This window comes from Cebus imitator, unplaced genomic scaffold (genome assembly GCF_001604975.1).
Source record: "Cebus imitator isolate Cc_AM_T3 unplaced genomic scaffold, Cebus_imitator-1.0 Scaffold400, whole genome shotgun sequence".
NCBI classification, from domain to species: domain Eukaryota; kingdom Metazoa; phylum Chordata; class Mammalia; order Primates; family Cebidae; genus Cebus; species Cebus imitator.
The window spans coordinates 268,856-281,455 of NW_016107715.1; the positions used below are offsets into that span (position 1 = coordinate 268,856).

Sequence of the window (12,600 nt, forward strand, 5' to 3'; positions counted from 1 at the left end):
AAAGACAGTATTAGGGTTTTATCCCTTTTGGAGCTGGGTTGTATAAGAGGATAGAACATGGCAAAGACAAGGATAAGAATATTGTTTTATGTATTTGCTGAAAGTTGATTCATCTTTTGGGGACATTTTATAGTGGATGGTAGTTGTCTTTGGCATTTTACCAACTCCTCTTTTTACCTCTCTGAATCCTAGTTACCTTCTTGCTAGTCAGAAACAATGCACTGCTGAACACTAGTTTCTTATTGAAGATTCAAACTATATCTGTTGTATTCCAGAGTACCACATTTTGTATTTTTATTGACCTGTACCACCCTCCTTTTTCAAGTTTTGTTAAAATTCTCTTAGCTGAATCTCAACTACTCTAGGACATGACAAAATGAAATAAAAATGTGTGAGTAATCAACATCCCTCTTAGTTCTCTGAAAAATATTTGGATTAAAATTTTTAAGAGATCATTCTCGTTCATCAAAAGTGGAATTTAAAGTCAACCATGTAGGTGGGATATCTTCAATGAGATTGAGAATATCTGTAAAATGAATAAGATCCAGGAACAGACCAAGTGTTACTTCTAATGACCTCTAGGGTCAGTTCCTCTGAGCTGTTCTTGTTATTTACTTGTCCTATCTTTCCTTCATTTCTGAATTTGGAGTTTCTCTAAAGTTACTATTTTTTCTTCAAATCATGCACCAACAGTGAAGTAGGTGGGAAGATGTGGGACTCCAGGTGTCATCAGACTAAACTGATATTTGTAAATTAGGAATTGATAGCATTCAAGAATAAAGTTCCATGAACTGAATTTGCATAAATGTTATAGTAAATAAGCATTTAAAATAAAAGAAAATGAAGAAGCCAATATTCACTGTATTAATGTTATAACAGCATTAATAATAAATCAAGGTAACAATAATAATATAACATATATATTCAAAATACAATTCACAGGTTCTAAAATGTGAGTATGTTCTAATTAGAGCCATGCATTTGTGCTATATATCCTAAACCACTTATATGTATTCCTAAGTTACGTCACATGTTCACCTTTGGACCATGTGGAGCAATTTTACATACAAGAGCCAGAATATATCTGACCAATAGCCACTCATGCATTTGTCTAAGCTTGTGTTTCACAAATGTACATCATTCAAGGACCAACATCACAATTTTGACACAATGTTGAACATATTTACCACCATAGTGGGTAAATATTTATGCTTTCCTAAGTCCAAAAGTCACCGTTAAACTCTCTATTACTATACTCTCTGTGCCACACCTGTACAGTGAAATACAGGATCTTCAAAGTCCACATTCATGAGGACATTTCATAATTATAATAGACAAATGGCAAAATATTGATAATAAAATAGATTTTTAACTGCTAAGGTTTACCTATGGTTTAATTAACATAGCTTAAAGCAAGCAAATTAGAAACAGTCTATGGTTCATAACACTGACAATTTTATATCATTTCTTTTTTTTGTTATTCATTATATATATTTGAAAGATTTCCCACATACCTTAACTTATTGTGAGTGGAATTTTATAGCCTATATGGACTCCCTCTTTTGATATTAACAATAGCGTCAAACTTCTAGATATTTCTTTTGTATAATTATAATGAGTCACTAATTAGTAGTGAAAGTCAAGAATATTAAACCATAGCAATAACATCAATTTATCACTAATAACAGTTATATAGCAATAACATTAATTTATTATTAATCTAGCCACAGGCAACACTAAAAATAATGACTTTAAAAAACCAAGCAAATTGTTAGAGCTGAAATGGTCAAGCAATATTTCTCAGGTGTTATTCTTTTCATCTCTTACTTGCTGGCTTGGGTTTGTCTGTGTAGAATGGAGGGAAACACATGGCATATTGATGAGCACAAATCACAGAAAAAATAACTCTTTAGCATTTGTATTTGCTTATTCTTAGTTTTAGCTTCTCTCCTTAGCTTGAGCTTAACCTATTTTCTTTGAGCACTAATATTTCACTGTCAGCAAATACATTAATCAAATTGCAAAATGCTAGTAAGATACATGCAATGCACATGAAATTTAAAACAATCTATATATCTGAGAAACAAGTACACTGAGTCTAGCTTCTTCATAATTTCCAAACATCCATACAACAGAATAAGACACTCAGGTGGCTATATTAATACCTTAGGGTGAAAATTAAAGGAACATTTACTAAAAGTATAAACTTAGGCAGTAGTTGGAGTAAAGTACAATGGTCATATGAAGTAATGAAAACAGCCTCATGAAATTTCTTTCTTTCTACTGATATACTAGTCTATGATTTCTATAAATAATTAGATCACTCCTGAATTCTATTATGTTTTTCCTCCAAGAAACTATTTAAATCCTTATTATCTGATTATCTCAGAAGAAAAAATGTTTCATAGAGTTTTTCTTTTGGAATGATTATTAGTAAGAGATGGGATTCTCTTAATGGCTGAGGTGTATAGGATTTCTATCTTAGAATTTCTATTGTAAGAAAATTTTGATTCTAGAGGAAGTTTAGTGATTCAGACATGAATTGAGTTGAAGACTCAGAAGTTTTCTTTTTCCTTACAGGAAAATCTCCTGAATTGCAAGAGTATGCGTCCTTTCTTTCTCATAATGAGAGATAGAGTGTTTTTAGTTTAATGTTGCATTCTGTTGATCATTCTTTAAGGCAGATTTTAAAGTTATGTAACCATATCCTTCTCTATGGAGCTCTCATGAAAGTAAATTATTCCAGCTAATTTATAAATAGCAGAAAGTTTCAGACTTCGGTGATTTTAAGATTTGAGGAAGTGTGCTTTAAAAATAAGATTAAACACCTAAGTATACATGGTAATCAATGCATTATATGGATTTTCTCATGAATTACACATAAGCTTAGGTCAATCACTCTTAAAGTTATGCTATTTTAGTTATTATTATTTAATAAAAAATATATTGAGTATATCTTTAGTTATTCACAAGAATTCGAAATCTTAGAAGTTATGGTATTAAAAGTCTACACACTTCCTTGAAGATGTCCGTGTGTGTGTGCATGAACACACATGGACACCACATAATATATACTGAGACATAGAAAAAATACATAAAATATTATTTACCTGTTTTTTCTATTGGGACAGCTTTTACCTGCTTGAGAACTTTTTCTTCTGTGATAGGAAAAACGTTAACACAAGTAGAAATTTTGAATACATCAGTGACATATTTCAACCATGGTATTTTGTATTCTTTTTGAAAAAGTGCCAATGCCAAGAAAAACTTGTTTCCTCAATAAAACAGCAAATAATATCTTCTATTCAAATTGGATCAAAGCACAAAGAAAATCTGTCCAGCTGAAACGTCCTTTGCAGCTATCTTGCTAAGAAGTTTTCCTAACTTAAAATGTTCCCTAACGTGCCAATATAAACCCTACTTTGCATTCACTGTATTTCACTGTATTTATCTGCCCAGAGGTACTGCTTTATAAAATATATTTTCCTTTTTTATTATTAAATTAGAATAGGAAGAAGTAATTTTTGACCTTCTTGTGTCAATGCCTCCCTGGGAACCCAGGAATAGCTAGAGAACCCAAATTTCTCACAGTGTGAAGCTGGGGAAGAACAAAGGTGATACATTTGTGAGATGTCCTCTGTTCTCAAGTGATTTTTCATAGACAAAGATGTTTGGGTCAAAGTAAAGAGGTTATTGCCATGATCCTACATGAAATTAAATTTCTCGAGTACTTCACACTGCGTAAGAATCAACTGATCAAATATCCTAGGTAGAAAGTTTCACTGGATAACAGAAAATTTAAAGAGCATGATGGTGTAAATGAAGTGAAAGATAGTTGTTCCTACAAGACAATGCATTTGATGTACATTCAGAGACTAAAGCCTGTCACTTCTCTTTATTTCACCTCAAAATGGCTAATACTTGGGACATAAGAAAATAACAGTGTTTCATTTAATTAGAAGGTTCTAAAAGTTGTTTCTAAGGTTCTGCTTTTGTCAATACCGACAGCTCTTCTTACCTCTCCTCATTCCAGCCCTGCTTTCTTTATTCCTATATTTTCTGTTGTTGGTGTCTCATATTTTTTTAAGAAGCATAGGCAAAACAAATCAAAGAGACTAAAACCCATTGTATACAGATTTTCTAAAGTACAATTTATAAAAGTAAACAAAAGATTTCCTAAGATTTGTTTAGAGAAAGTATGTTTTTCCCTTTTCAAAGATTCTGGCCTAACTATAGTCACAACATTGGGTACATAATTCCTCCTGGAATGAAGAATAATAGTTTACAGAATAATTGAGGAATGGGTAGCCTCAAAACTAAATTCATATTTAATTAGCTGAAATACAAACTCGTTTTTATTCTTAAATAAAAATTAATTCATAACCTTGTTTTGATAAATTATGTACTTTTTTTTTAAGGCAGAACACATTAGCTCACTTTTACTTTCCACAAAATGCAAGACCAGGAATAAAAAGAAAAGAAGAAAGGGAAGGAACGGTGAAGAAAAGAAAGAGGCAGGAACAGAAGCAGGGAGAAATGTTGATTTCTTCAGCATTTTTGGGGTTTGGAGAGTCTGAAATGATTGTATTTGAATAAGTCAATCAATTACAAGTTTGGTCAGAATGCCTTGCCCAAATCAGAATAAAACAGAAAGTATAGAGCCCATTCATCTAAGTGCTGGGTGATTATTTTTGTGTAAAGCTAACTCTCTGATGGGAAGTGAAGACTAGCTGTTTAGTTACATCTTACTGGTTCAGTTCTCAGTATAAAAAAATAGTCTGAAGATGACTAAAATTAGAGATGGCCTAGAATCTGATGACTTAAGACCTGAATTGTCCCAAATAACTTTAGATTTGACTCTAAACTTTTCCTTCTGCTAAAATTAGAACATTGAGAGACAATTTGATACTACAAATACCACCTGCAAAATACCTGGTTTACCATGAGAAACAGTCTTTTCTGGTTTCACTATGTCTTGTTCTGAAAATAATAAAACAAAAATCTTTTTAGGTATTTAGAAGCTGGGAAAATAACTGGCAGATTTTAGCAAATGTGCCCAGAAGAAAGAATATTCTGAAACCTTCATAGCATCCTTGTTTCTATGTAAAACTTAAAGATTTTAGCTCATGAAAACAATATGACAAAAAATTCTTATTTACAAAATTTTCAAAACTATAATTTTCAAAGCATAGGCTGTAATAAAGCATAAATATAAAAGCACAGATTGAAAATATGTGATTTTGAAAACGTTTCAAAATTTTCTTGTAAAAAACTCTATATAAGCATAAAAAATGAAATTAATATACATACTGTGTATTTGCAATTTTTCAGATACAGCTAAAAAGAATAAATAAATAACATATTAGATTAAATTACTTGCAGAATGAAGTATTTAACAATAACCAATATAATTTGTTATTGTCACTAGAACTAGGCATTATTAGCTTTAAATGGTGTTGGGCTTCTGGTTAAAGAGTGTAAAACTGGCAAAAATATAAAATGCTTCTATCTGGTAAAACATATTCACCTATAGCAAATAAATATCAGGAAAATAAATGATAAAATCATAATAATATTTGTAATGTAACAAGGCTGTTATAAGCCTTGATATATTGTAAGTTTATCACAAGCACAACTATATTCAAACTTATGATCGGTTGCCCAGTAAGTTCTGGTGAGAATTCAGGGGCTGAGGTAGTATTGCATATGTGTCTAGATTTCCATTCTTGATTTATAGACATTGAAGAATCTTGCTAAGTAATCTTTTATAATGAAGAAATAGCTACCATAGAGCCTGAGGGTTTTTTGGAACTTGCCTCAGGTCAATAGCTAGTTGGTATCAGCGCTAGGGCTTAAACACTAAATAACAATGTAAACTTGAAAAGGGCACCTTTTTTTTAGGTCAGTGCTACCTTCCAATAAAATAATAGCATTTTAGGGACAATCTCTTAATGGGAGGACCCCGGGTTTGGTGCAAATCAGACATGGGGCAGACCCCTAGCTCCAACATTTATTAACTTAAAAATCTTGGAAGAATAACTTATTTTCTGAACTTGATCTATTGAACTCCTTCTTCAGATATTAAGTATAGATAATAATTGCCATGCTGTTTGTTTCTCATAATGATATGATGAAAGTAAAAATCCTATGCTAGTCCTTAGCTCACAGTAAATGCATAATAAATTTTTGCTTTCTTTTTCTTCTAACCACAATAGTCTATAACCTTATGATTTTATAATTCTCATATGTTACTGGAAATACATCAGAATAATCAAAACAAAGCCACCAGAATTACAGAAATAAAGCCGTAAGTTAAACATGATTATGAATAATTTCATAAAAACCTAAGAAATATCTCCAGAAACCTGAAATCTCTATTGAGATTTATTTAAGGCCATTTTCTAGATGTTTTGTCTAGGGAATATTCCCATTCTCGCCTAATCCAGTACTATAAAACCGTGTTGAGCAATAGAGTGGACAAAATAATGAGGAACTGGGAGACTCTGTGCATGCCCCCCTAGTGAGATGTAAGCCTCTTTTAATACTTAATAAAATAAAGGTAATGTCAGCCCTGAATCTATATAAAATAAAGTTCATGTTTCCTGGTTTTGTTTCTTTTTTAACTTGAGGTTCTGAGGGAAAGAAAAGGGAGAAAATTTAAAACCTGAAAAAATGAACTAGAATACAAATTAATTTTTAGAAATAATTTTATTTTGCTATCATAATTGGGAGGCTGAGGCAGGAGAATTGCTTGAACCCAGGAGGTGGCAGTTTCGGTGAGCCAAGATCACACCACTGCACTCCAGCTTGGGTGACGGACCGAGATACAGCCTCAAAAAACAAACAAACAAAAAAATCGACTAAAGTTTATTCCAGTTTTATGCTTGTTTGTCAATGATGGACTATTAAACACAAAACAGAAACATGCTTTGCACTTGTCTGTCAAGCTGTTGCTACAGCTAATTCTTTTAAATCTAATTTTTCTACTTTTTTCCAAGATGATTATTGCAGGAAATAGTTCCAAAGTCAATATGATATAAATTATTTTAACACGAGTTGGAAGAAACTCTCTGAAATAGGTCTAATTGGGTACTTATGTGATTTGGAAATTTAGATAAATAGTGTGATGGCTCAATTGTTTTCCCCCAAACAACCTGTTGAGTCCTAACCCCCAGTACCTCAGAGTATAAACTTATTTGGAAATAGGGTTGCTACCGATGTAATTAGTTAACGTAAGATGAGGTCATGCTAGAGAAGGGTGGGTTCTTTATCCAATATGACTATTGTCCTTATAAGAAGAGGAGAAAAGACACAAAGAGAGAAGATGATCATGCAATAATAGAAGCAGAGATCGAAGCCATACGTTCCTTCACTCCAAGGAACACTGAGGATTGCTAGGAAGCAACAGAAACTAGGAGAAGCAAAGAAGTACTCTCCTCTAGGGGTTTAAAAGGAAGTGCTGTTTTCTAACTTAAAAAATTGTGAGAGAGAAAAATTTCTATAGTTTTAAGCAACACAATTTGTGGTATTTTATTTTAGCCATCAGAGTAAACTAATCAATTTTGCTTTAGGAAAGTAGGTACTGCTGAAACAAATCCCTATGTATATGAAAGTGGTTTGAAATCGGGTAATGGGTAAAGGCTAGAAGAATTTTGAGGCACTTAATATAGAAAGCCTAAATTGCTTTGAAGAGACTATTGGCAGAGATATTGACATGAAAGTTTATTCTGATGAGGGCTCGGAAAGAATTCAAAAGAGATACAGAGAAAGCTCTTGTCATTTTAAATGATATATTTCTGACTTAGTCCATTTTGTACTGCTTTAATAGAATATCACAGATTGGATAATTTATATAGAGCAGGAATGTATTTCTCATACGTCCAGAGACTGTGAAGTTTAGGATTAAGGTATTAGCAGGTTTGGTCTCTTGTTTGAAGACGGTGACTTGCTGCTGTGTCTTCCAGAGAGAAGGAATGCTATGTCCTTATAGGGCAAAGGCAAAAGGGGAAGACAGCCAACTAGCTGAACACTGCATGAAGCCTCTTTTAGAACGGCCTTGTTCCCATTCATAAAGGAGGAATTTTCATGGCCTAATCACCTTTTAAAGGCTCCATCTCTTAATACTATTACATAGGTAACACCTAAATTTTCAGAAAACACATTCAAATCATAGAGATATATATTACTATAAGTAGAAGTAGAATGTTGCCAGAAATAGGAATTTTAAAAATGAGATCTCAGAAAGGAAATGAGGAACATATTATTGGCCACTGAAGGAAAGGTAATATTTGTTATAAAGTGACAAGAAACTTGGTTAAATTGTGTTCTTCTGTTAAGTGGAAGGTGGATGTAGTAAGCGAATAACTTAAAAATTTAGCTAAGAAAATTTTCAAGCAAAGTATGGAAGGTGCAGACTGATTTCTCCTTGTTGTTTATAATAAAATGTGAAAAGAAACATACACATAAATTGAAGAAGAAACTGTTAATCAAATTAGAACTGGCACTTACTGATTTGAAAAATTCTCAGCCTAGCTAGATAGTGTGCCATGGAGAGAGAGCCAAGGATGTGGTTGGACAAACTTTTGCTAAAGAGATTAGATGTATGATTCATGGAGCCACTTCAATAGAAAGCAGCAATAGAGATGTGGTTATCCAGGAAAGATATGTGGAGGACTCTCTTATCTAATGGCTTAGATGCCCCATGAATTGAATGTGGGACTAGTCAGGTTTTTAGATTTTTAAAAAAAGCAAAAACAATGCCAGCCTGGACAAAAAGGGACAGAGACATGATAAAATGAAGGAATAATGACTCCAAGAGAAGAGCCATGAATTCAAATGCCTGGATTGATGGGACTTCCTGTGGCAGAGAAGACAGGGCTGTCAGCTCACTGAGCTAAGAGGGCAGGGCCACTGTCCCACCAGGCACAGAGTACAGAGCACTGAGTCAGAGAGAATATTCTCAGGCTTTGAAATACACTAGGTTTTGGATTTACGTAGGACCCAGGACCCCTTTTTATTTTCTTGCAATTTCTTCCCTTTAGAATGGGAGTGTCCATCTTATACCTGTCTCCTCATTTTATTTTGGGAGTAAATAATTTGTTTCATATTTTCACAGGTTCACAGAGAAGACGAATTTTTCTGCAGGAAGAATCATACTCCAAGTTTCATATATAACTGATTTAGATAATGAGATTTGGAACTACTGATTGATATATAGATGAAATTTTGAACTTAGAACCATGCTTGAATGGTTAGGACTTTTAGAGATGTTGCAATGGGGTAAACATATTTTGCAACTATGGAGGACATGAATTTTGGGCCAGCCAGAGAGTGGACTGTAATGGATTTAACTGCATCTCTTCAAAAGGTATGTTTACATCCTAACCTTGAGTACCTTAAAATATGACCTATTTGTAAATTGGATTATTGCAGATGAAATTTGTTAAGATGTGTTCATAGGACAGTAGAGTGGGTACTTAATCCAATATGACTGGTGTACTTATGAGAGGAGAAGGGTTACAGAGATAGAGACACAAAGGGAGAAGGTTTCCATTTGATGATGGAGGCTGAGATTGAAAGTGATGCATCTACAAGCCAAGGAACACCGAAGTTTGCTAGAAAACACCACAAGATACAAGGAAAGATTCTTCTCAAAAAATTTCATGGAAAGCACGTCCCTTGTGACACCTTCATTTTGGACTTCTACCCTCCAGAAGTGTGAAAGGATAAATTTCTTTTGTTTTAAGCCACCCAGTTGGTGGTATTTTACTACAGTAGCCCTACAACAATAATACAATTATGAGACATTAAACAAAATTTTAACTGTGTTCAGAATCAAACAGTTGAAGTTCCTTTTTAAAAAGTTTCTTCTGCCTACTGTAGCCTTCAGAAATATTCATCTGACTCAGGAGCCTCAAAAGAGATTAGAATGAGAGCAGATGGTTTGCTGATTGAATGTCTATGTCCTACAATAATCAGAGAAAATTTTGGTTTTGTAGGAGTAAATTCAATTAATCAGTTACTTCTTCTGAACCATGTAAATTTCTCAGAGACTTCACCTACACAAATAGAATTTTTTTTTCTAGAAATGGGTAACATAGAGAAATGTATATTTTGTTAGTTTTATTTTTTTTTAAGTTGGTCAAGGATAAAATTTGATATAATATTTGTACTAGGACATGACATTTGCAAAGATATATTGTGCTATTATAAACATGAAAAGCATATATGTCTATAAATAAAATATACATACCTGGTTTCTCTTCTTTTTTTCCTTGTAGTTCTAAAAATATAGATGAATATTAGTAACAATGATTATAGAAATATATTCATCTCCTGTACTCCTGCATATTTATTTTTATATAATTATTTTCTATGTTATTCATTGGTTTTCAATCTCATAATAACTTTGAAAAGTTAATGTCATATTAACTTTCTTCTTATGATTGTGGCAAGTTAGTACATAAAAACCAAGATTCCCTGATATTAACCCCAATAAGAATTATTTTGAAGGCCAGGCATGGTGACTCATGTCTGTAATCTTAGCACTTCAGGAGGCCAGCCAGGTGTGTTGTCCATGGCTGTAATCCCAGCTACTCAGGAGGCTGAGGCACAAGAATCATTTGAACCTGGGAGGTGAAGGTTACAGTGAGCTGCGATTATGCCATTGCACTCCAGCCCAGGCAACAGAGTGAGACTACCCAAAAAAATTTTTTTGAGAAAAAAATGGAAATGTGAACTGAGATTTTTAATGACAAGGTAAGAAAAGATACTTCCAGTGAATAAAGGATGAAGGAAAATTTCGGCATAGCATTTTCTCAGAAACACATGTAAGAGAATGTCTACATTGTCTACACATAACAGTTAAGCCTTTGAATTTAAGCGAAATATTCAACATGAAATCAAGATAAATAACAGCATGCATTTAAGATTTGTTTTATGTATGTGTGTGGATATATACATATTTGTTTATATCAAATGCATATAACATACGTGGAGGTTTAGGCTTGACTTCTTTGCCTAGAAAAAATTAAAAAATTGTTAAAGGGTGAATCATACAATGCTTATTAAATCGACTTTATTAAATATGACAGAATATTATATATTTGAAAATAAAAATCAAATAATATAGGCCCCACCTATTCTTTTTTATTGAAATTCTATGGAATGTGGAACTTGTGGCTAAGTTCTTTAGTGCAAGATTGGCAAAGTTTTTCTGCAAAAGTCAGATAGTATATATTTCCAGGTTTTAGGCCATATGTTCTCATAATTCTTCAATTGTGTGACTATAGAAGTAGCCATTGACAATAATGTAAATCAATTTGAGTGGCTGTGTTCCAATAAAACTTTATAAAAACTAGTGGCCAGTCTGTGTGCTACTTTGTCAGCCTCTGTTCTATTCATAGTTTTCATTTTCCCTCTTTTTTGTATCAAGAAATATTTGAATAGTCAACAGTTTTCTATGATTCTATTTTCTTATAAATGCCATCTAGTACCTGTCTGTCAACTGTTAAACTCAACTTTTTAAGGAATATTATCTTTACCTGTTTTTTCTACTTCTCACTCCCATTTACTCACTAATTCATTATAATCTAGCTTCTAGCTCTACCATTCTATGTACTAACCTTCTCTGTTCACCAATTGCCCCCTACTTGCCGAGGCTAGTGAACACATTCGACCATACTGATCACTTTCCCTTTCTTTTTAAATGCCTATTCACTTGGCTTTTTGAAAGGGTAAACATAATATACTCTACTGTAATGGGATAAATATTAATACTGCCTTCTTTTATTTCAAAAATATCCTAGTGATCTTTTTCTTTTAGCAAAGATAACATAACAGGGGCCTAATTAGTCTTCATACTGAAACTAAGGAAAACAGACAAAATACGTAAAAGAATGGTTTTAAAGATATTGAACATCAGACAACAAAGAACAGTGATACTTGAGTGATGGGGAAACAGATGAGACATGCCCTGTGATTGCTTCCGCTTAGTGCTTGGAGAAAGTTACAAGGCCTTAGTGCAGCAGTGAGTTGCCCAACAACTCAGCCTAGGCAAATTGCTGAGTTTATAAGATGGGGCTGGCAGTCTGGAAAGGCCAAGACAGTTAGTGATCCCGGGTCAGGGTAAAGTGGAGTGGAGACCAGCAGAGAAGAGGAAGAGAGTTCTTGGGATGTGTGGAAGGTGCTTTAAGTCATCAAAGGATCACTGAACAGCGTATGCACATGAGGAAACTACTTAAGGCCAAAGAAAGAAAAAATGGAAAGAATTCTAAAGCTTTATAATAAATTTTGAAGTTCAATAGTGTCAATCTTCCAACGCCGTTCTTTGTCTTCAGTAGTGTGTTCACTATTCTGGGTCTTTTTCTAATTCCACATAAATTTTATATTCAGCCTTTCAGTACACACAAACTAATTTTCTGGGAATTTTCCATAATTGCATTGACTCTATAGATCAATTTGGGAAGAACTAACACCTTTGTAATTTTAAATCTTCCTATCCAAACATAGTGTCTTTCTATTTATCTAGATGTTCTTTGGCTGTTTTCATCATGAGAGTTTAGTCCCCTCACTATTTTCTTTCCTTTTTTTTTTTTTTTT

The 12,600-nt window shown here is 33.2% G+C and overlaps 1 protein-coding gene across 1 annotated transcript in view; it reads right to left on the bottom strand.

Annotated features, from left to right (window-relative positions):
• TRDN (triadin) overlaps positions 1-12,600 on the bottom strand; it is a 310,496-nt gene that overhangs the window by 49,347 nt on the left and 248,549 nt on the right. The window contains exons 26-32 of the mRNA XM_037731458.1: positions 10,993-11,019; positions 10,253-10,282; positions 6,605-6,632; positions 5,311-5,339; positions 4,933-4,980; positions 3,111-3,158; positions 1,828-1,845 (exon numbers count right to left, since the gene is read on the bottom strand). Of these exons, the coding sequence (XP_037587386.1) occupies positions 1,828-1,845; positions 3,111-3,158; positions 4,933-4,980; positions 5,311-5,339; positions 6,605-6,632; positions 10,253-10,282; positions 10,993-11,019 (228 nt within the window). The remainder of the gene's footprint in view (positions 1-1,827; positions 1,846-3,110; positions 3,159-4,932; positions 4,981-5,310; positions 5,340-6,604; positions 6,633-10,252; positions 10,283-10,992; positions 11,020-12,600) is intronic.